The sequence below is a fragment of the Xiphias gladius genome, chromosome 8 (assembly GCF_016859285.1).
Source record: "Xiphias gladius isolate SHS-SW01 ecotype Sanya breed wild chromosome 8, ASM1685928v1, whole genome shotgun sequence".
Classification (NCBI taxonomy): domain Eukaryota; kingdom Metazoa; phylum Chordata; class Actinopteri; order Istiophoriformes; family Xiphiidae; genus Xiphias; species Xiphias gladius.
In genome coordinates, this window is record NC_053407.1 from 5,669,829 (window position 1) to 5,694,264 (window position 24,436).

General features: G+C 38.8%; 1 protein-coding gene across 2 annotated transcripts; it reads left to right on the top strand.

Annotated features, from left to right (window-relative positions):
- Positions 1 to 262: 262 nt before the first annotated feature.
- On the top strand, positions 263 to 1,714 carry LOC120793645. Of its 2 annotated transcripts, none has more exons than XR_005708011.1 (2): positions 263 to 477; positions 893 to 1,714. XR_005708011.1 is itself a non-coding variant. In XM_040133903.1 (2 exons), exons 1-2 carry the CDS (start codon positions 367 to 369, stop codon positions 1,609 to 1,611), a joined length of 876 nt encoding a protein of 291 aa, XP_039989837.1. In that variant the 5' UTR covers positions 263 to 366; the 3' UTR covers positions 1,612 to 1,714. The 2 variants fall into 2 exon arrangements, 1 of the variants encoding a protein (XP_039989837.1); XM_040133903.1 differs by having other exon boundaries at positions 847 to 1,714.
- The last annotated feature ends 22,722 nt before the right edge of the window (positions 1,715 to 24,436 follow it).

Consider the following 24,436-nt stretch of genomic DNA (forward strand, 5'->3'; position numbering starts at 1 on the left):
TAACTGCATCCATCTGCTACTGGTGCTGAGCTGGAAGTGTGCAGTGGTTCTGTCACAGAAAGAGGGGAAAAAAAGTATATTACTGTCACAATCTGCCCTGTGTGACTCTTTGGACTCTCATTATTTCCTGTTTTACTTTGAAATTACTCCCTTGTGTGTCGGTTTGTTGTTTTACTCCCTGTCTTTGTTTTTTCCCACTTTTGTGATTGCTGGCCTCGCCCTGATATCTTTCACCTGTTCCCAATTACCCCTGCCTCCCTTGTGTGTTTAAGTCTCTATGGTCCCTTCACTCCTTGTCAGCTTGTCTGTGTAATCCCTTGTGTTCTTCTCGTGCTATTTAATTTCCTGTTGGATTTACTACCTGCTATGGATTATCTGTTCTGTTCCTGTCTTAGTTCCTTAGTTTTCCTCGTGTATATTTTTCCTATTTACCATGCTCCTGGATTCCTTTCTGCCATCTGGTTCACCAAACTGACCGTAAGCATACTTCACTTAATAGTATTGGTAAAGTATCATCACTCCATCTACCTGCTTTCATGTGTGTTTGCGTTTAAATCCTTTCCCTTGAGGTCCTGGCTGCACTGTGACAGTACTAATCGACCAAAATATGGACCCAGCAGACCAGCTCCATTGTAGCCTGCCATTTACCTGGGAGGACTTGATGTGTCTAACCACCGATTTCTTGATGAGGACTTTGCCTTCATTAAGTTGTTGACTGTTCTTTGGAGGCATGCTCCAAAACTAGCTAAGCAGATAGCTTTTTCCCACTCCAACTCTGCTCCGTGTCCTGTTCTTTCTGAGCCAGTCACCTCAATCACCTGTCAAGTCAAGCCTCATGTTTCCCAGCTAGCTATCTTCCAGACTGCTAGCCTCTATCCTGCCTCCCATTCAGTGAGCTTCCGGCAAGCATCCAGGTCGGCTAGCCTCCGGCAAGCATCCAGGTCGGCCATCCCTGCCAAGGCCTTGCCTGTTCCCACATCAGGGGTCCCAGCCGATGCCCCGCCAGTTCCTGAGCCAGCCATTCCTGCCAACATCCTGTCTGTTTCTGAGTCGTCCATCCCTGCTGATTTTCCTGTCCCAACCGACATCAACCCTGTCCCTGAGTCAGCTGACATCAAGCCTGCTCCTGATCACCCATCGGCACTATGGCTGACCCCAGCTCCTGATCTCCAGTTGCCTGCATCCTTCCCCAACCTGCAGCTGACAGCTCCTGCCCTTAACCCTGCCTTGATCTGCAACTGTATCTTTTGGTACTGGCTATCTCACCTGTGTCTTCGTCAGTCTCCAGAGCAGTCCCGTCTATGGCACTGGCCTCCAAGTATTCATCCAGAGAGGCTGGTCGGCCTCCAGTTTTTGTTCTCGAGGGGACCAACCTCCACCAACACCCTCCCTAGACCTCCTGTTTGGTCTGACCTTCGCTGTCACCCTCCTGTTCGACCCCCAGAGGGGTCCCTCTGTCGGCCTCCAGAGGGGACCCACTGTTGCCATCCTGCTAGGCTTCCAGAGGGGAATCGCCTTCTATGCCGCCCCCCTCCTCAGCCTCCAGGGAGATCCTACCTTCGCATTGGTCTCCAAATACAGTCTCCCTGTCTGAAGCAGACCTGCTTTTGACCCTGCTTTTGTCTCCGCCCTCCTGAGCAGTCCTACCTTCGCCTCTCCCTTTGCCTGTCTGCCCCTGAACTGCCCACCCAAGGTCTCCTGCATCATTCCTCTTCCCCCTGTTCACTGACCCCTAGAGAGACAGGTGGCAATTACAAGACAATGGGGTCTTGAATTTCTCTTCATTTCAAGATTCTCTTGAGGTCAGTAGTTTTAAAAACAACATTATTTGGTGACCTGACTGAGAGCCAGTGGAACAGGACCAAAAGCAGGAAATACTTTATGTCCCCTGGTAGGGTACAGTGTGTTTACTTCTGATTTTTACTTTTTGACAAAAGCGTTAAAAATGTTTGTCATATGCTGAAGCCTATTGTAACAGTAGCACGAGTTGTGAAAAGTCATGGAAGAGTCAATCCAGTGAAGACACTCAGTAATGTAAATTACACAGCAAAATCTATACAAAGTCATACTGGACCGAGAGAGGTTGTATCAGCAAGGCCTAGTGTACTGAATTGAGCAAGGGTTTGTTTCATTTCTTATGAATTTAACTCTTCATTTGTAAGAGATAAAGAACAATACATATTCTTGCTTTAAAATATAACATAACTTAAACATAGTAGCATAAGTTAGCAAACACATTGCAGTTTAGTATATTTACCAGTTGCAACAAATACATTTTAATATCCTCAGTGATCCATTTTATGTATCAAGGAAGTACTGTATACCAAATAAGAGAAACTAAGTGCATCATTGAGAGAAAGAACACTTCTTCTCAGACTGAATGTCATGTTATATTACTGGTCTAAAGGGGATATATCATTTTCTGACCAGTAACATCTAATTGGAACACACTGATACCCTTCAATCTTTTGTTAGATAATATTTTAACATCTTTTGCTTACAAGCCAATGGAAGATGAGAAACACGCACTTGTATACAAAAATGAAATCACATATTTTTACACAACCTTAATGTCTTAATCCTAAAGGAGATTACCTTTTTAGGATTAAGTTTTATACACACACACAAGGAGTTGAAATATCAGTACGGCAATATATAAGTATGCAGTCATGCAATAATTAAGACAAACACACACAGGCAGGCAAGCAGAAGGCAGTATTGCGCCTCATCTGTGCTGCTCTTTCGCAGATTCCCATGTGACTGGCTAACACAGTCATGTGACTAGCTTTAGGGCACTCGGCAGGTCAGCCATTCTAGCAAAAACACAGCTGGGGAGATATCCTGGGCTGCTTCGACAAGTATGTAAGCACATGTGCACATGAGCACACAGGCCTTAATTGACACATGCACTGCCAACACACAGACACGCAAACTCACACAAGCCAGCATTTATCAGATGTGCAGATGAGGACTCTAGTAAAGGAACAATCGGGCACCCACAAAAAATATAAGACTCACATTTTCATGGACCAAACATAAACACACATACTTTATACACAGATATAAACAGACAAATACACAAAAAACCACTCTGTCTCCACTTATTCCTCTTTCTGCCTGTCACACACACATTGTACACACACCACAGTGGCACCACAGCCACAGCAGTGCAGTGATGGCTGTATAAAGAGGCACATTTACCAAGACTTAGAAAGTAACCATCTGGTAGCTCAGCCAGACATAGAGTAAAAAACAAACACTGACTGTAAGGCTGTAAGTTTTTCCCTGTTCCATTTTGTGGTAATAAGTCTGAAATACTGACAAACAATAAAAACTTTTCAGGAGACTAGTGAGATGAAGCGCAGAGAGCCTATTGATGGATAGGTAGGAAAAACAAAAACTCTGGGAAGCTACTATAAAAAAACCTTGAAAGCTGCTTAACTTGAACATACATGATAGCAAAATCTCCAATCTCCAGCAGGATTGGAGATTAGTTGTAGATGTGTACGAAATGCTCAGACTGAGCTCAGGCTGTGAAGCAGAGAGGCAACAGACTCTTCATACATTCCTAAACAGTTTTCAACACCCTCCCAGCTGGCTGGAGCTAATGCTGGTACTGTGTTCAACAACCTCCCATCTGGCCAGTGTTGTAGCTGCTGTGATGTGGCTGCTGTGTCTAATGACCACCTGAGACACTACTTGGTGTTAAACCAACAGTGCGTCACAGACAGTGGGGAGAATCTTCCAACATCAGAGCTAATTATCTGTTTCTTCAACAGATTTTGGCACCTTTTCACTAATTGTGTGTCTTTGTTGATATCCAATATCCTGCTCCAACGGTATAAACATTTAATAGACCATACACACTACACAGCCAGTTGCATTATGCATTTTCAAATATGTGATCATGAAGAAAATAAGTGACATTTCGTTTTACATGTAAGCTGACAATTTGAACGAAAAATAAGGAAAAAATAAGCTAATGTAGTTCTGTTGTACAATTAAAAACCATTTTAACACATCCTTGCTCATTTCAGCAAACTCAGGGGTTTTGCTGCTATAGCCTTACTTGGTCTGGTATGACAAGGTATAGTGGCAAATCTTAGGTAACGTTAGCCACCTTTACACAGAAATTGCTGTGTAAAAACATTATTGAATCAGTTTGTATACCTGATGACTCTTTTTCCTTGTGCTATGTTTTAGAATTTACTATCATCCCATAGTTGTCACTTGTAGCCCTTATGGCCGTTGTTCAGCAAAGGTTACATTGACTTGACTTTTTTACACAAGTTAACACTCTTTATTTCTTAAAGCACTGAAATATTTGCTCTTAACGATGTGGTCACATGATAACTACCTCATATATCCTTTATCCTTTGAAGAGTGGTTGTGTGCATCCTCAGAAATTAATGTTATGTGTATGCAAGATGCCATTAAGGACATGAATGAACACCAGGGACAGTATTTGAAGTGAGGTCAGCAGCAGACTGAAAAAAAGTAGCAATGCAGTAGCAAAAGTAACAATGGCATAAAGTTTTGAAAAGAAACTAATAGAGCTCATCTCTTATTCCTCTTTTTTTTTTGGCTCTTTTTAGGCTGTCAGCATTAAAAATATAGTGACATCTACCAGTGTCACAATACTTAGCTACTGTATGTTTAAACTGTGAAAAATCTGAAGTTCTAAAGGAAGATATTCTAGTGTCTGTTGAATGATTCAGCCCTGATCTGACCCCTTATAGATATAGTTATATATATATATATATATATAGGTACATAGGCAAGTATGTAAAAGAAAAAATGCCACTCACATTGAAGTTACTTGTCAATGTGTGCACGTTGGTAATAAGCAGGTTCTGTATATCACGAGCCTTAAACATGCACACTCCTCTCAGATCATATTGGCTTTTTCTTATTTTGACTAACCTTTGAATACTGAGCTTGACAGTTCATTCTTCACCGTGAAAACAGCAGATAACAAAACAATGTCCATTCAAAATATTCTCTTCTCAAGGTACACTTGCTTGTTCTGGAGCTTAACATTTGAGCTTTAACAGTTCATTCTTGATCTTGGAAAAAGGATAACTCTGAAGCCAACAAGAATGAAAAGGCCCAACTGTGCTCAGAACAGAGGAAGGTTTGAATTTACAGTTTCATGACAACAGCTATTTGAAGAGTGTGTGATAGGATCAAAAGTTCCAGAACAAATCAGTAAGTGGCTTGAGTGGAGATTAACATTTTAATATCTTCAGGTATTAATTTATTTTTACTTCAATACACTATTTGTATAGTTTTATAATCTACTTTGGTGAGAAAATAGGATAATACAGTACCATACAACCATTGGGTGACTGATGAACATCAAAATTTGGACCAATCACATCATGACTAGTCTTCTGTTATTCTTTTGCAGACATTCTTATTACCTTTATAAGACAGAAGTAACTAATCTGTATCTGTAACTTGTATGATGGAATGGTGCATGTACATTAAAAGAACAGGTAAGATCGGCACAAAGTTATGTACCACTGTGAAATATATTACTATAACTTTAACCTTTAGTCAGTGCCGATCAGAGTTTTAACATGGCCAGTGAGCATAAAGCTACCTCCCCCCTAAGGGGAGAATAAGTAAGATAAAAAGGTTGAGGGAATTCTGGATATAAGGTTTACACACGGTGAGGATAAGTTGTCTAGGGTATTTCTGTAAAAATCTTTGTTTAATAAAATATAATGCAGTTGCCTTGTATTTTTGTATTCTAAAGGTTTTAAGTCAGACTTACCAAACTCTTGTAACTGCACAAACTTTTCCCCAATTGCTTGCTTCAATTTGATGAACATCATGTTTATGAGTAAGTGTGTATTTGTGAGATTTGATCACTGGCATTGCTGACAAGGCAAGTTTCCTTCGAACAGATAAAAAGATTTTCACCACAGAGCTGTCCTGTCTTTTGGAAGCACTGTCAGTAGTTGTATTAGGGGATTCGAAACATTTAGAAAAAATACAGCCACCAATGACACATCATCAGAGCAGCACTGTGCTGTTACAGGAAGAAAGATCTAAAGATCTAATGAAGTGAAATGCTGAAAAAACATCTTACTAAAGCAGAGTGGTCCATGGCTTAGAAGGGGTGCAGTCGAGGGGAGGAAACAGTCAAAGAGACAGAGGAAAGAATTTTATACAATGGGTGAAATTACACTGATTGGATGCAGCAGATGATGTTACATGGACAGTGACCTGCATAAAGACCACAGGGCATCTGTTGGAGTGAGAGAATTCTACTAGCAACTACTGAACTTTCTAAGTTGATATTTCAAAATATGCGAATAAAATTTAAAACAAGAGTCTACAGTCATGCTAGCAGCTCTTTCTCTTGTTTTCCATGCAGATAAACTCATGCTCATGTCAAGTTACTGACACTTATCTGCAGCGGCCTCACCCACAAGCACACAAACCCACAAAGACACAAAGGGCACATCCATTTTGAATTTAATTTCCTCCATCTTTTGAAATATTATACAGTGGCACCATCCCCTCTTCATCATGTAAATGTTATCCACACTGCTATGGAATATGGGAGCAACTGAAGTCCAAATGATTATTTGTGATGTATTCTAATCTGCTCCCTAAACTCGTCTTTCTGCAAGACATAGAAATGCTGCACTGTGGGTCATAAGCATCAGAGTTTTGTAGTAAAATCTGAAAGCTAAATTAATTAAGATGAGATGTAAGTTTGTATTTAGGTGTCTTTTCCTAAACAGAGGAGACGATTAAGCACTGCAGCTCCATGACTGCAGAGCAGCAAGCCAATAAATACTGGGAAGCTTTATGAAGGTTCAGGATGAAGGATATCATCTATTTCTCCTAGGCAATAAGTGACGTCAGCTTCAATTATGCTAATTTAGCTTTATGTATTGGTTTTAATAGCTGATAAAATACATACCAATTGGCCTCAGAAATTAAACAGTAACATTGGTCTACAGTATTGCTGTCAGTATCCATTGAGTTCATACACACTCTCTTGAAAATAAACCAAAAACCTCAGCTGCATCATTCTACGCTGATGATGAAATTCTGCATCTTAATAATGCACTTTAAACAATTAGGGATTATGGTTTTACAAAACTGAGTATCTTCTTGCCTTTTTTTAAACAAGATCCATCTCATACACTGATGCGCAGCATGTGTCTGCCTCACACTGAACTCCAGAGCCTTTAGCTCATGTGGAGCAACACACAAGAGGACAAAAACTATTAAATCATCTGCCTAGATCCATTAACTCTGGCACAAAAACACACATACACACAGACAGCTACACACACAGTGACAGGGACAATAACATATCCAGACATACACAAAACTGTAGCAACAGACGAGCACAGACACACACACAGGAACCCATGCATCCATGCATGCAAACACACAAACAAGCAGAACCGAGACAGGTCGAGGACAAGACCAGTCACTAAACAAAAAACCCACCCAAATTTAAGAAAAACACCCAAGCATATGCAAGCTCAGATCCCACATCTCACTTCATTTCCCACAGCAAACCTGCTGCTGCTGAGGCCTAGCTTGCATGACAACAGCTTTATGATGATAAATGACAATGGATCGCTGTGGGGGTGTGCATATGAGTTTATGTTTGTGTGCAAGTGTGTGTGAAGTATACAGTAAGGTGAATGGATGAATGCTGGTTACCTTGTTTGTTTCTCTGATGAATTTAAAGGGTTGGATCTTTTTAGCCTTTACCTTGTTTTAGCAACATTTCTTTTTTTTTCCCCCAAGGTTTATTTACTGAATGTCAGTGTGGAACAGAACAAAAAACATCTTGCACAAGTTACATATTTCCTGTTATCCCAACCCCAGGCATCCTGCTGACATACGACAGACACAAGCATATGACTTAAACCTGCACAAACAGACACATAATAACCTACACATGAACCCCCAGTATTTTGAGTGGAGTGACCAGTTTTTTCAAGTTTCAAACATAGCATAATACCCATAATCCAGCAGAAGTGAGAGGGAGGTGCAGTAACTCTCCATCTGAATAATATAGCGAGTCGAGCCAGTAAAGAGGTGAAGTCTGGCACACATTGTTTGGTTTTGGGCAACATCAGTTCTAGTGGGGGGATGCCAAAGACAGCAGTCAAAGGGTTAGGCTCTATGGGACAGAAAAATTCCAGAAAAACACTGATTTCCAAAATTCAGCTAGGCAAAGGCATGACCAGAACATATGAAGAAATGAGTCAGTGGCATGTTTACATTTGTCCCAGATAGAGTCCATCTCAGGGTTAATGCTATTGACTTTTGTTTTGGAAATATGATTATAATGTATTACTTTGAACTGTTTAAGTGCATGACACACACATAAAGAAGAGGGGTGTATCTTGCTAAGGGCCAAGTCCTAAATGTCGTCTGAAAAGTTCAAATCTAGGTCCTGTTCCCATGCAGTCCTAATTGTTGACAAAAGGGAGCAGCATCAGTTTGAAATGGAAGAATAAAGAACACCCTTTGGCTACAGAAATATATCCATAGGGTTGTGAAAGGTATAAGGCGTTGCACAAAAATGTCCAAACTGAAAGAATCCTGCTTAGCCTGGCACTCTGCAATACCAGAGCAGCCTATTGTTCATCTTTAATAGAGTAAAATAAAAACAACCCTAGATTTCTTTTCAATACTGTAGCCAGCCTGACAGAGTCATAGCTCTATTGATCAATGTATTCCTATAGTTCTCAGTAGTGATGGCTCCATGAGCTTCTTTAATGGCAAAATGCTAACTATTAGAGAAAAAATTAACCACCTCCTGCTCTCAATTTATCTTCAAACACAGGAACCATAAAAACAGCAGTAAAACCTGATATATATTGAGACTGTTTTTCTCCTATCGACCTTCACCAACTAACTTCAACAATTTCTTCATCTAAACCATCAACCTGTCTCTTAGACCCCATCCCAACGAAATTTTTAACCTTAGTTAGGGTTGCCATCCTCTCCTTCTCCCCCTCTCTCTTTCTCTCTAAACCCAACTGGTAAAAAGAGACGGCCGCCCACCATGAGCCAGGTTCTGTTCAATATTTCCTCCTGTTAAAGGGTTTTTCCTTGCCACTGCCGCCAAGTGAGGTTTTTGAGGTTGAGTTTGTAACTGTAAAATTTACTGAAAAGTTCCAATAATTCTAGGGTGGCTGGCAGAGAAGTGGCAAGCTTAGAAAAGTATAGAAGTAATTTGTCAGCATACAATGAAACTTTATGTTCAATACCCCCCGTCCACACCTGAGCTATTTGTTGATTATTACAGATAGTGATTGCAAAAGGTTCTGTGGCAATGGCCAGACAGGAGTGGGCTCATAGGGCATCCCTCATGGGTCCTGCAATGTGTTTCAAAGGTATTGGAATATTGACCATTCATGACAAAAGAGGCTGAAGTGGATGTGTATAATAATTTAATTAAGGAAATGAAATTAGAACCAAAACCAAATCTTTCTAAGGCCATAAAAAGATAACTCAATTCTTCTCTATCAAATGCCTTCTCTGCATTCATAGAAAGAAGGCATTCAGGCTTGAAGGTTTTGGAGGGTATAAAATATTAATTAACCAACAGATATTGAAGAATGAGTGCCCTTTTTTTATAAACCTAGTTTGATCGGGGGAAATTATTTTGGGGAGGACAGTCTCTACTCTATGTCAAAACCTTGGCAAGAATTTTAACATCAGTATTTAATAAGGAAACTGGCTTATAAGAGGTGCAGTTCAAGGGATCTTAATTCGTTTTAAATAAGAGAGAGATGCAAGCTTGGTTAAAAGAAGAGGGGAGGGAGCAAGTTTTAAAGGATTCAGTAAAGATAGATACTAAAATGGGGCTAATAGGTTAGAAATGTTTTTTAAGAAATCTTAGGAGAATCCATTAGGGCCTGGGGACGTAGAAGATGGCATAGAAGAAATGGCAGCTACGATCTCCTCATGGTTAATAGGTGTCTTAAGGTTAGCTTGCAGATAATCAGGAAGGGAAGGGTTTCCAGACTATCAAAGAAGTTTTTCATAACCTTGATATTCGGAGTATTGTCAGAAGTATATAACTCTGAATAAAAGACTTCTTGAATTTGTAATTTATTCATTTCTGGTACTGAGTTGATTTCCCCAGTTGCTAATCAAATCCCCTGGATGAGTTGTTTTGCTCTTAAACCAAGCAGTTGATTAGAAAAAATGTTTCCAGCCTTATCACTGTGTTCGTAGTACGTACTCCTGCTCCTGGGTAACTGATTTTCAATCTGCTGTGAAAAGAGAAGCTCAAACTCTGTCTGAAGTTTTAAGCATTCCATGTATAAGTCTGGTGAGGGAGGGTTAGAATATGATCGATCTAAGCTTAAAATTTGATTGGAAATGTCCATTTGTTTCTGCCTTGAGCATTTCTTTTTAAATGCAGCAAAAGATATCACTTCTTCTATTATGTATGCTTTCATGGCCTCTCATGTGGTTTTACTGGAGACATCACCAGTTACATTAGTACTTGAAAAAAAAATTAATGTGAGAGGAAATATGGGGATAAAAGTGCTCATCATTCAACTACATTTTGTCTATCTCCAGTGCTTCCTTGTTAAATTAGAATTTGGGAAGGCTAGTTGAAGAACAAAAGACGAATGGTCTGAGATCATGATACTTTCGTAGGCATATTATCTTAAGTTAGGGAGAAAACCATTATCTATGAAAAAGTAATCTATGTGGCTGTAGGTCCATTGAACATGAGAGAAAAAGGAGTACTCTCTACCTGTAAGGTGTAAATAATGCCATGGGTCAAAAAGACCATAATCTATGAGAAAAGCTTTACTGAGTGTAGCAGATTTAGAGGTGGGTTTGGAGGAGGAGTTGTCTGGGACTGCATCTAAAAAAACAGATGAGATCTCTGACAAGAATTAACAACAAGGATCTCAAGTCAGGGAGCTAGGAGAAAAAACTGTTAAAAAAGAGAACATGGGAATTAGGGGCATACACATTAGCCAGAGTCACAGCCTTGCTGTAAAGTTTTCCTAACACAATAATAAAATTGGATATTTCAAATGGTATAGTCTTATCAGTGACAATACGTGTACACATACAGGTGAATCTCTTAAAGAAAGGCCACTCCTGTCCTCAACTGCTTAAGGTGAGCCAAAACTTAATTTCCCTTTTACTGGATGATTTTGTCCCTTGACATTCCAGGTAATAAAATCGAGATTACAAGCCATATAGATCTATGAAGGGTCTGCAATAAGTGAAAAGGCAGCAAAGCCTCACTACGCTATCAACTGGGAATGAAACTAGTTCCTCCAATGAGAAAAAATAAACAACAGAACAGAATGAACAAACAAAAAAGAAAAAATATGAGACAGAAAGGCAAAAAAATAAAGAAACTATAACAGAACCAATGGTTATCTTACCCCTTCTCCTACATGCTCACTCGTTCACGCAATTGGAAAATTAATCCTGAGACGTACACATTAACCATAGGAATATACATATATCCCACTGCAACCCAACAGTCTCAGACCAAGATATGTAACCAACAATTGGCCAATACGTTAAGAACACTGTGCCGAATCCTATTGCAAGGTCCAGAAGAAGTTGGCATTCTCTGCCGTTGACTGATGCCCCTCTTCTCTCCATTGGACGGAGTCCCTTTTTTGAAAGGCTCAGCCATATATTCTTTGTACTCGGTACGTTGCTTCAGGACGTCAGTGCTGTAATCCTCATAAAATCTGATCCTGTGGCCATTGTACTCCAGACATAACTAGGTCTTCCATCTATTAGCAGTGGAAGCCAATGATGATCGCACCTGGTTTGTCTTGGAGTTCTAGTTTGGATGTCTAATTCAGGAGGTAAAGGGAGTGATTGTCCGCCAAAGACCACTGATCATCTGAAAGAAAAAGTTGGTTGCGTGTGGACCTTATATCAGCTCAGGTAAGCCAATAATGCGGATGTTTTGTTTCTTGATTCTTCTTCCAAATCATAAATTTTAAATTTTAGCCTCTTGTTGTCTTGAACTAGCATAGAGCAGGTGGTTTTGAGATGGTCTAAGCACTGGTTGGCATCCTCCGCTTGTTTCCAAGGCAGTCATACGCTGTTCCTGGCCAGAAACTGCAGCTTGGATTTTGTCAAGTTTGGTGTCCAGAGTTTAGAAAGAGGACTTGAGATCCACGGCAAGCACCAACCTGTGTTTGGACAGAAGCTTGGGGATGTCGGCATTGTTATGCTATCGTTTGCAACTCTAGGTCCGACTGATTCATCTTCTTTGGCTTGTTTCCCTGCCTTAGGCATCTTATGCAATTTGTTAGAGTTGCCAAACAGTAACAAAAAATGCTCTTTTTGCTGACAGAAAAATTGGTTAATAGTTTAAAATTTGTAACTTGACGGTGGGAGCTGGTGGAAAACATGCCTACTAGATACTCTCCAAACCGGAAGTCCTCCGTCTCAGCAGCATTTCAACTAAAACACTGAAGGTTTCTCAAGTTTCAAAGGGACTCAACCATCAGTCAACATGATTGAATAGATGTGTGAGAGAGGAGGGAAGTGTATTTCTTTTGGTGATGAATCTACAGTCTGTAAAGAATTTTAAAATCTAGTTTAAAACAAACAGGAAGCCTATAAAAATGCCAGGAAAGATTTGAAACGCACATTTGGATCGAGCCAACAATCTGACAGCAGAACTGTGGACTATGTGAAGCCAGTTTAGTGCTGTGTACCATTAAATCTGTCAGGCAACCTGGCATTTCAGACAAAATTTATCACAACCCCTGCAGGAAAAGATATGAATAAAAATAGACTTAAGCAAATGTAATGTAACCAAACTGTAAATAGGTTATAATTAAAGCAAAAGGCAAGAGCTGTGTGAGAAAAGCTGAGAAATTTAACTTGCTCTAGAGCAGAGGTAAGATTTTTAATGAACAGTCTCTGCAGTTTGACATAAAAGAAGAGGATTGAGAAAATGGAGCAACTTTTGAAGCAGAACAGTGAAATTGGTACCACTAACTAAGGAGGAAAGAGGAGCCCAGTGTATCATTGGTCAGCACTTCTCACAACAGTGTGAATCCTCTGAAACCAGGACCAGTCCCTGACTCTGAACAAAGCAACTGTAGCGCTGTTCAAACTGAACAACCAGTATGGTAAAAAGGTGGCAGAGGAGTAAAATATAACTAAAATGCATTTCAAAGTTTTTGGAAACCTCAAGGGATTCATAACCTATGTGTCGACACCATACAAATGTACAAAATGTCCAAAAGTTCAATTTAAATAGAAAGAAAGAATGTTTCCAAAGTTTCAGCAGTGACCCAAGACCTTTCTGCTGCCATGGTCAGTTGGTATATCACATCTTTGTGAAAAAAATAAAAAACTGGAAACACTCCAACTGAGTGTACAGCTATGAATATATCCAGGTTGCATTATTGAATGTCAAAGTATTGTTTTTCATTTTAAATAGTGTCGTCTTAGGGGTAGTGGAGTTTGTAGATTTGTCATAAATTTTTGTTCAAAGTTTTAAAGGATGTAGTTAAAACATGTATATGTTAACTTTACTTTTTGCAATGTCTTTTTATTTGAACATGTTGAAACTTAAGTTTTGAAGTGTTGTATCACTAAAAATTGATCAAATGACTATGTGTATATGAGAGGAGTGTGGGGGTAGTGACAACCCCACAGATAATTATCACCCAGTTGTACATTTCACCTCACCTCTAAAGAGTGTTTTAGCATCTTTCAGCTCATTGTTTTGGTTTTATTGCCCACAATTTAACTAGCCCAGTCTCTGAAAATTCACTGTACATTACCTGCCCAGCATCAAACAGCAAACAGACAAAATTAGCAACTAACTGGTGAACATAGTGGAGCATGTAGCAGCTAAAGAGCCAAAAGCAGAGCTAAAAAGAGACTGGATATTATATTCCTATATTCATCAGGAAGCCAGAAACATGATCTCAAATGGATGCCAATGTTGATCCACATCTGCTGGATGTGTAAATAGGTAACTGTCTGCTAACAGGTACACCATATCAACTTTATATGATAGTACTGTATGTCAGTATTGTCTTTACAGCTTTTTGTTGCTGCCCCCAAATGGCCAAAGAAACAGCAAATGCAGGTTTAACAAGCTATCACTTGCAAGATTTCCCAAGTTTGGAACCATTCCTGTCTATATGACAGCCCATTGTGTTGCCTGTTTGCTCAAATTGAAGTTTGTTGCTGGGTATGTTTACTGTTGGGAAATCTTTTCCATCCACACAAAATGACAAGTCTAATCTGTTTACTGAACAGTAGGGAGAAGTGCTTAGTCCAGACAAAACTGGACTCCATTTCCTTCAACATCCCTGGTAGCATAAATGCATTGTTCACATCATGTGGGAAGGAAGTCAGAAAATTAAAAACTAGGACAACTTCCTTATGATGTGAAAGTGGCAGAAGCATCATAGAGCAGCTGAGGTAGAACAGAATTTTCTTAGAAATGGAGTTCAAAAGTGACACCTAACTACATTTGAGGAAGACAGTGAGCAACGCTGATGAATAAAACTTTAACTCCAACAATTTTGCTTGTTGAAGAGACTTTTAAGGCAAAAAATGTAGAAAATGTAACTTTACCAACTACATTCACCAGTAGGCCCCAACATTAAAAACATTTACAGGTTTAATGTTGTAGCTGATCGGTGTATATCCAAGCTGCAGCTGACAGTTTTAACTTGTACTCTGATGAGTTCATGAAATCAGCAGGTGATGATTCCCATGCCTCGCACGGGTCACTTGACACCCCAAAATACTTCTAAGTGACTTTTACGTTTGCTCTGCATTCACACAACAGCACACTCTGCAGTTTTTCTTTTATGTTTAGATTTCAATTTTCAACCCTGGTAAAGGTATAATGGAGAGCCACACACTGTTAGATCAAATAGTGTCTGTTTTTGGAGCACAGTAATGTCATTTGGGGGGAATTCAATCCAGTTTTATTGTATCAGGGCAGCAATATCAAAGCCATACAGTAACAAAATAGTTTGAGTGGCTCAGTTTCTGCTCACCAGTGGAGGGTGCTTTAATTTTACCTCATAACCACAAATAGTGACACAATGTTGCATAAAAAGTTTTGCCTGTAAAATGGATTATTGCTTGACATGGTCTTGCCGGTGACAAGGTGATTTCAGACAGATACTGGATACTGAAATACATTGAAAATGCATTGAGTTTTATTTAAAATTTTTGCAAAGGTGTACTGTACCTACAACATTTCTCAGTTTTCAAAACAGTGTATCTGTTACTGAAATAAAATGCTACTTAACTGAAGAAAGCGTCAATAAACTTCAATATGAGAACAGAACTGACAATGATGGAAGAAGTATTGAGATATTTTATATATGTAAAAGTACCAATATATTAGCTTAATTACTACTACAAGTCCTCATAATTTCTCTTATATACCAGCAAAAGTACCAGCAAAATATGCATTTAAATCTACATTCTTTTTTTTTAGCCACTTGGGCGCAGTACAGCAAGCTGTAAACACTAGCTGTTGTGTTGTGGTGACTATGTCAGCTAAAGGTTGCCTGTTTACACCTCTATCAGAGACGGAGCAACATTAGCTTTTGGGGCCGTGTCGACCCACCTGGTGAATGTAAGTCTGAATATTCACTCTTCTGGTAGCTCTTTTTTGGACTCCACCATCCCTTGAGAAAAGTATCTGGCTCTTTAGCTGCTAGATGCTCCACTGTATTCACCAGTTAGTTGCTAACTTTGTCTGGCTTCTTCTTTGGTGGTAGGCAGTTAGTGTACAGTGGGTTTATCAGAGCTTTTTTGCTCTAAACTGCTGCCAGATGCTGCTGGAAATGATGACTAGATCTGTGAGATAAAGTGATAGATAGTATGAATGAGAGCAATAAAGTTGCAGACCGTAGAACCAAAACAATAAATTGAAAGATGCTAAAACACTCCATAGTTTTACATTACATATAGTCATTTGATCCATTCTTTATATAAAAAAATAATTAGTGCAGCTTTAAGTATCTATAATAGAAGTTCCCATTATGCAGCTGAATGGTTGCATTCATACTGTAATATTATTGGATTATTATTACTGTTGCATTAGTGTGTGAGCACAATTTTAATGTTTTAGCTGGTGAAGGTAGAACAATTTTTGACCATATACTGTTGAGTAGTTTGACTTACAACAATGCATCATATTATATAAGCATAATATATGCTTTGTGTAAAGTAGCATAAAATGGAAATACTTAAGTACCTCAAAACTGTACTTAAGAATACTACTTCAGCAAATTTATTTTCCACCCCTGAAAACTGAAAAATGAAGTTAGAAAAAAAACTATGATTTTACAAATCATAGTTATGGGGTTGCATAAACACATGAAGCCAGATGGCAGCAGAAAATATTTAAAAAGTTTGTTTTAAAGTTTAATTTCAAAGTTTACTCTTGTAGGTGACATCAAGATAATTTTACTTAATTTGTACAGTGTCAAAACTATAATTCTTAGTGTGTGTGTTTCTGTGTGAATACCAATGATGTAACTGTAATGTATAACTCTATGCAAACTATGCAATCACAACAAAATTATTACTACAATTTCATTTCTCCCACATGAGCCATAAATGTTACACTTTTACATGCACATCATATACTACAGGTTTGAATTCCATTTCAAATCCAGCCACATCAGGTTGTGTTTTCATATGGCTGTCAAAACTGCCGTTTTTCTCAAAACCTGAAAAGATGCCATTTGATTGAAGACAGCCATTTCCTTTGTAGATTGTTAGAAAGGAGGACAGGCCTCTTTGTAGTGTGACACACAAACACATCTCAAACACATGCACATACTGTATTATACACATTAACACACAGTAAGGGAAGTTCAAAGCCCTTATTCGCTTATGAATTCCTATTAACTCAAGTACTCCCTCAAAAAAGAACACATCACACACTCATGTCATCACAGAAGTGCACACTCATACACACTCAGACACTCACTCACCCAGACACACGCATACATGCTTATGTGAAAGCATAATCATCACTTTGATTGATGATTTGTAAACACTGCATGAGTGTGTATGTCTATATGAGTCTTTACATAGTACGCGTGGTTATGTGTGAAGCAGTATTGATCTTCCAGCAAAACACATGCCAAAAATGCTCTAGGATGCACCATGTGACTGTGCATAAACCAATGAGTGAACCGAGTGAATGTGATCGGATCTGAGCGCCTGATGTGTGTTTGTCCTTACTGTGTCCCCTGTGGTGTGTGTATTAGTGTGTATGTTTTATAAATCACATATGGTGTGAGTCGAAAGTGTCATTTCATTACTGACAGTAGAAATCACAGACATTAATCTGATTGAGTGCAGTTCTCATTATCCTTAACCTGACTCATATCAGTCACTGCCTCCCCCCAATGATGATGAGACAATTAACATGTCAATGTTGATGAAAATGAAGTCTGCATAATTCTTAAAACTGCAGTAAAGAGAATTAAGTCTACACTAATTACTCTCTACCTGATGTGTAACCATATGAACCATAAAATCATATATACACACAAAGCAGAGATCAACATTTTCACTGACAGGTTTGCCAATTAAGAAGAAATCACAGACTTTTAAAGGCTCTAAAAAAAAGTGATTTTACCACAGAGATCAGCGACAGCTCTTTACTTCAATCCTCAAGTATAAAAAATACAAACCAAAGATAATGTTCTCCACAGTTTCATTACAGCTATCTGGACAAACGGGTGCACTGGTTTTAAACATTTCCCTCTCACAAACCCAGAATCTAATCTGGATTGTTGAGTGCATGTGCATTTTACAGCTTCCTAACACCTATACTAGGTCTTGGACAGCATGTCTGATTATGCACAGCTATGAATATTTTATGTAGATTTTTTTTCTCTGGGCTGCTAAATAGACATCATAGTGTGGGGAGGTCATAACCATGTGAGTTGACTTTGATTTACCCTGGGGTAATAATTACCTTCCTCATCGAAAGCAATCGTTCCATTTACACAGCAATGCAACTTTAGTTCAACAGACAGACATAATGGGGAAAATAAGCTACCATGTGGAAAAGGATTCATTTAATTGCGGCTGATCCTAGGACTTTGATTTTCAACCACAAATGAAAAGACTTGAAATGCATGCAAAAGAATATATTATTCTTTTTCAACGATTCTGTCATCATTTAAGCACAATATAACGTATGACTATTACTCTTTTTGTCTGCCATCCAAACGTTTTTCAGCTTTCATTACCCTGGTTTCGAAGATACTTAGGTTTAGCTGCTATTTACATGCACTGAGTGTGCAGGATAATAGCCCAAAATCCTGGCTGAGGTCAAACTCAGAATAAGAAATCCAACAGGGGGTAAAAAAAAAAGAGTGGTCAGACAGGTTGTAAATATAGCCCAGTATCCTAGGAATTATATTCAGTTTGGATGAGCAGCATAATTTACCTCTAGTGACAATGTTCAGTGCCAATAAAGGAAATAGTGTGCCCTTTATGTAATGAGGACAGAAGTAAAGGTGTAAAGGTCAGGTTGGTGGATGGGTGTGCAGCACTTTTAACTGCCATACAGGAGATAGGATTTCACGCATAATCTAATAGTCAAACCTGCATTACTGATTTTTTTGGGCTACTTGGGTGCAGCAGAAACAAGCACTGGCATATTATCAACTTATTATTTTGATATGGCTAACTTATAAGCCAAACACTGGCTTATTTACACATCCAGCAGACCTGGGCAACATTAGCATTAACTTGGAGTTGTTTTTCTGGCCACCGGACAAATGTAAGACCAATATTCACTCTTCCTGGTTCTGTCTTGGTCTCCACCAACTCGTGAGGTAAATATCTGGGTCTATAGCTGCTAAATGCTCCGCTATTCTCATCAGCTACTTGCTCATTTTGTCGGCTATTTGGTGCGGGGCAAGTGCTGGTGCTGAGCACCATGGTTTATTAGAACGTTTTTTACTGAAAACAGCTGGCTGCTGCTGCAACTGCTTCTGCTGGAAACTATGCTAAGCGGTGATACTGAACCAAAAAGGTAAATTTGCAGGCTATAAAACCAAAACACTGACCTGAAAGATGCTAACATGCTCCATAGACCTTGGGGAAACTGTAAAGGCAGGTAATAATTATCTGTTTGTTTGTCATGAGCAACTCCTTGCACATTAGAGACCCATGATCCATTGCTATAGTAAGAATATTGATTATTATTGTTTTAATGGCAATTTAAACCCCTTTTAACCATAAGGACTGTTCCTATCCTTAACTGTACCATAGGTAGCATGCAGAGAACTAAATTGTTTTAACAATGTTATCAATCAACAGTCTGTCAAGCCAACAATTTTACCAGATCAGCAAAATTTTATCTGGAGATAAAACCAAAAGTGAGCACATGCAAAACATCAGTAATAATCCAATCCAATGCACAGAAAAACTGCATGCTAAACTTTGCAACAAGTTATCAAAACTGAATGACAAAATAGGTTGTTTGTCATTGCTTTACAAAACTGTTCAAAAAGAACGACCAGAAATGATGCACATGACCGTTTTATGACGTCCCACTACCGTGTAAGGTTTGGACACAAAAACAGCTAGATTATTACTAGGAAAAGATTTTGATCAATAGAAACCAATGTTGACAGTTTGTAGATGTTGGGATGCAGACGGTGGTCTCCTGTGTAAAAAAATTTGTTTGCCCAACCATCAGCCCCATACTCCCCTTCCTAAGGGAGTATGACAAAGTCATGCTGATTTTCCTTTCGCTTTTGAGGAATGACTACATAAAATGGAGGGCCACAAGATGTCACTTGTAAATGCATTTTGAACAGGTTATTTTAGGTATTTCAACAAACGACTAACACAGAACAGTCTGCATTAAAGATGTTCCCAGACCTCAGCAATTAACTCGGTGAATACAATTTTATTTTTGCAGATAAAATTACTTAAATAAGTCCCAAGTTATCTTTTTGTACAACCACTTTTTCACTGAGTTAAGCAATAATTGCAGTGAATAAAGCTTAGGACTGAAAAGCATCCTCATATAGGAGAAAAAATGCAGCTGTACAAACACAACTGTGCCTTCAAGGCCACATGACACATCACACACAGAAATGGAAAGACACTTGGACAGGCGGGCGCACACAAACACACACACACACACACACACACACACACACACACACACACACACACACACACACACACACACACACACACCCAAACACACACACACACACACACACATAGAGCAGTGACTGAGTGATGGAGTGCAAGAAGGAGGTGAGCAGCTACAGTGATACATGGTAAGTTGAAGGAGAGGAGGCCAAGCAGCTATAAATCCTTCTCTCTCCCAGTCAACCCTTAAGAAGCAGAGGCTGATTAAATTTTCATTCTGTCTCTCGCTTTCGTTTCCTCTCCCCCTCCTTTTCTTTTTCAGATGCTACAGTACCAATAAATCCCTGCTGCCTGTCTGTTGGCCTGTTTGAAGGCTGAAACAACCTCCTGTGGGTACGAGGAACTCATCTAGCTAATAAATATTCTACCCTACAAGTTTCATCTGCACAAATTGATTCTTCTCACATTCATCACAAAGCTGGATTGCATTTTATGTGTCCTGGAAGATTTTGGAAGCAGCTAGGTTTAAATTAAATAGCGGAACAACCTGGGACTGTGCTCGAGTGGATGATACAAACACATCTTGAAGACAGGATGGCGGAGTGAGCATCGGCGCAATGGAGACACACTCCACAATTGGTGTGATTGCATAAAAGCCATACAAGAAACCGCAGGGAGTTCAGACAAAAGCAATGTACCTCATTTTTATTTCACTTCATTTCAGTGACAGAAGAAAAATACTTTTTCTCTTTCACAGGTCCTGAGGCTGAAAGCACGAGTACAGAAAAACAGCTCAAGGAGCCTCGCTTTCAGAGAAAATTCTGTTTTTATAGGCGAAAGGCTTCAACTAAGGCCACATTGTGTGAAAAGAAAGCTCTAGACTGTGAATAGAGAAAGATTGAGCCGTTCTTCAGCTCTAGCTACCTATTATATATGACTGAAATCTTTGGATTTAATTTCTCTGAACAGAAACAGCCATTAGAGCGGTGATGATGAGTAGTGCTAACAATGGTGGTGATGACGACAGTGCTTCTATCAAGTGAGTGTTACATTTTTGTTATATTTTCTTCGCAAGCTAAGGTGAGTCAGGAAGTCAGCTTCTGTTACTCATTCTCTTTCCATTTTTTTCCCTCATGCTTTCAGTCTTTTTCCAAATTTGATAGTTCCTGTCTCTTTTCTTCATATTTAACCAATCAGGTAATGAAACTTGTTCTGTGCTTCTATAACTACTGCTGTCTTTCAGCCCTGTCATCCGGGTGTGTACACTTCCACCCTGACTGCTCCAGAGGGAATAATTCCCCCACCCGCTGTTATGAAATTGATTTTCTGACCCTGAAAAATCACTAATAGGATCTGGAAACGAATTTCCATTAGTGCCACTTCGGCTATGAAATAACGACTGACATTTCACATTTGGGTCATTGGCTAAATTTACTCAATTGTTCCTTCTGTCCATCGAATTTCTTGGGAATTTGTTCATGTCTGCTGACAGACTGAATCTAGAAAACAAGAATGAAAAGATACTTGACCTCAATGGAAAACATCATGAGGTCAAGGAAAGCTCTGAAGGAGAATTCATAAGGACTTAGGAAAGACAACTGTGGTGCTAAGAGGATCCAACTGTACTTACACTAAGCTACATAATTATGCTACGGTGGATGTTATTGACGTGGGTCTGCCACTACAAGGTTCTGAAAATGGACTATAAAAAGTGCATCATAGATGCTTCTCCCCATGCATTCTTACCTTGTTGTTTAATGAATGCTATATGAATGTGGACATCCTGGTGAAAAATATTACTTCATTACCAAGATTGAAATTGAAATGAAAAAGGAATATAAGTTACCAGTCACAAAAGTGAAACAAAATGGTTGTCACATTGAGAATGGTTGCTCAGGCTCACCCTCCTGTCCACTCACAATTATCATATTCCAATTAGCATGACTGTATGGAAATAATTGTTAAATTTATTCAAGACAGGCGTAACATGCTAGGCCTGCAAATCTACTGTTGTACATATCATCATTCTCAGGTTTCAAACATGTTGAATTAAAAATTTTAAGAGATTATCCAGTCAAACCCCTTTCATTTATTAAGGCAAGGGTTTTGGCATCTCTGACTGAAGAACAAATAATTAATGATATTCCTAAAGGCTGGCATATACAACAATGGTCAAAATAAGGATATATAACTAACACAGACTGAGCATAAGTATGCTACAACATTAACTTCACTTTGATAATTTTACAACAGCAGCGTAACATCCACAGTTCACCTGTCAGTATAACATTGATGAAAGTTAATAAGTAAGGGTAACTTACATGATGATCTGCGTCCCTTGTCAGTCATGATCGTTTGTTTTTGTGAATGGCTGAATGTTGATGCCGCAAGCGATTGTGGGACGGGCCTTATTTCCTTTCCTTTCATAAAGCAAAGTCCAGTGTATCCTATGTTAAAGGAGATTAGATAGGAAGCACTGAATGTCCTTTCCTTGGCATTTAGAGAATTCGACCTCTGTAGCAACTTAAAAAATTAGAACAAAAAATAGTTTTGATGGCATGTATACTACCTTCTGCTAACGATCCCACAATGCCATGTCATGTATTTCATTTTGCTGATGCAAAAATGAATGAGTGAATGGGGGAAGAATTTTGAACACAGACACAGTGTACATATTAATTAATGGTTAAAATACATATAAATATATGGTTTTCACAATTTTCACAAGATTGCAATGAAATACTTTTTTACTGGAGGCAATAAAATTTGTCATCCACCCTTACAGTCTCTGAATTTATACTACAGGAAACCTGTTCCATCTGACAGCTTTAGACACTGCAGTATCAATGATCCAGACAAAATACAGACAAAATAAATCATTTGTGGAGTAAAACTTGCTGTTTTGAGGTGTAGCTTTACATTCAGTTTAAAACTGGGGGGAACAGCGGAACATCATCAAATCTATTTTGACATTATTATCTCTATGTGCACATTGTCTTTAGCACATATTCTACCTAAAAGGGTTGGATATCTCAAAACATCTGTAAATAAACCCCAAATGGTGAGAAATTATGCCTCATTGTTATGAAGCATAATATATATATATATATATATATATATATATATATATATATATATATATATACACATATATATATACACATACACACACACACACATATATATATACAGTATAACTGGTTTTAAATACCTGCTGCTAAATATCCTTCTGCTTGTAGGAATGTAGAAGAATCCATATCTTGTACCGTGGGCACACATAAATGAGCTCTGAACAGCTACTAGAAAAATGTCTCATGTCAAAGTGCTCCTGAGACAACTGGAAACTGATTACCCTTCCTAAAACACACCAGCAAGGAAACATGCAACCTCTCAGATCCCCAGAAGATTAGAAAAATACAATGTGTGGGTACTTAGGATTATAAAGCCAATTTATCCAAAAGCACTACTGCCTACCTCTTATGACTTGTAACAGGGCCCTGCCACGCATAATGTAATGTAGAAAATGGGGAAATACAGTATTTATAATCTGCATGCGAAAACTCTCTCGCTTTTTCGTTCCTTCTTTGACTTCGTCGTCTCTCTCAATATTCCTCACTCAAACATACAAACACACACTCACACATATTCCATAAATAGATGATTAATTCCAGCGTGCAGCACAAAGAATCTGTCTGTTACTCTTAAACTGAGTGTGGCGTTGTGCGTGTGTGTGTGTGTGTGTGTGTGTGTGTGTGTGTGTGTGTGTGTGTGTGTGTGTGTGTGGGCATGAGTGTGTGCACGCTTTCATGCCATTATGTCTATAATAGAGGGGAAAAGGCAAAAGTGCATAACAGCTCAAATAAGGACACTTTTAGTGATGTTTAGCTCGGTGAGTTTGGTTACAATCACAATAACATTAGAGTAGTAACTCAGATGAGAGTTGTGTCAATCATATTATTTGAGTTTATCTTACTTGTATAATAAAGCTGCTTCTTTGTGTTTCTATCTGCCAACAGTGAGTCAAAAGCCCTGCCAGTAGAGACGTTTAATGTGACAGCAAGCATCACTACACAGTCTACCTGCAGTGAAGAAGAGTCTTTGAGGTACAAATGCGTCGTACATGACAAATATTGCAAAGAGGACTGACAACACTGAGAAAATGGAGCATTTCATTGTGAAAAATCTTTTTCACAGCACATTATACAATTACTGATGTGGATTGTATAATTAAGTCTCCACTGCCTTCCATTGCCAGGATATTCTTATGATTCTGGTTTAAATCTATGTCATATGTAAAAGCCAAACT

What these genes read in the sequence shown, in the direction of transcription:
- LOC120793645 (XM_040133903.1), top strand. Translation starts at nt 367, where the DNA reads ATGGATTATCTGTTCTGTTCCTGTCTTAGTTCCTTAGTTTTCCTCGTG. An exon ending in TCTGGTTCACCAAACTGACC is followed by an intron (nt 478 to 846) that starts GTAAGCATACTT and finishes CATGTTTCCCAG; the next exon opens with CTAGCTATCTTCCAGACTGC.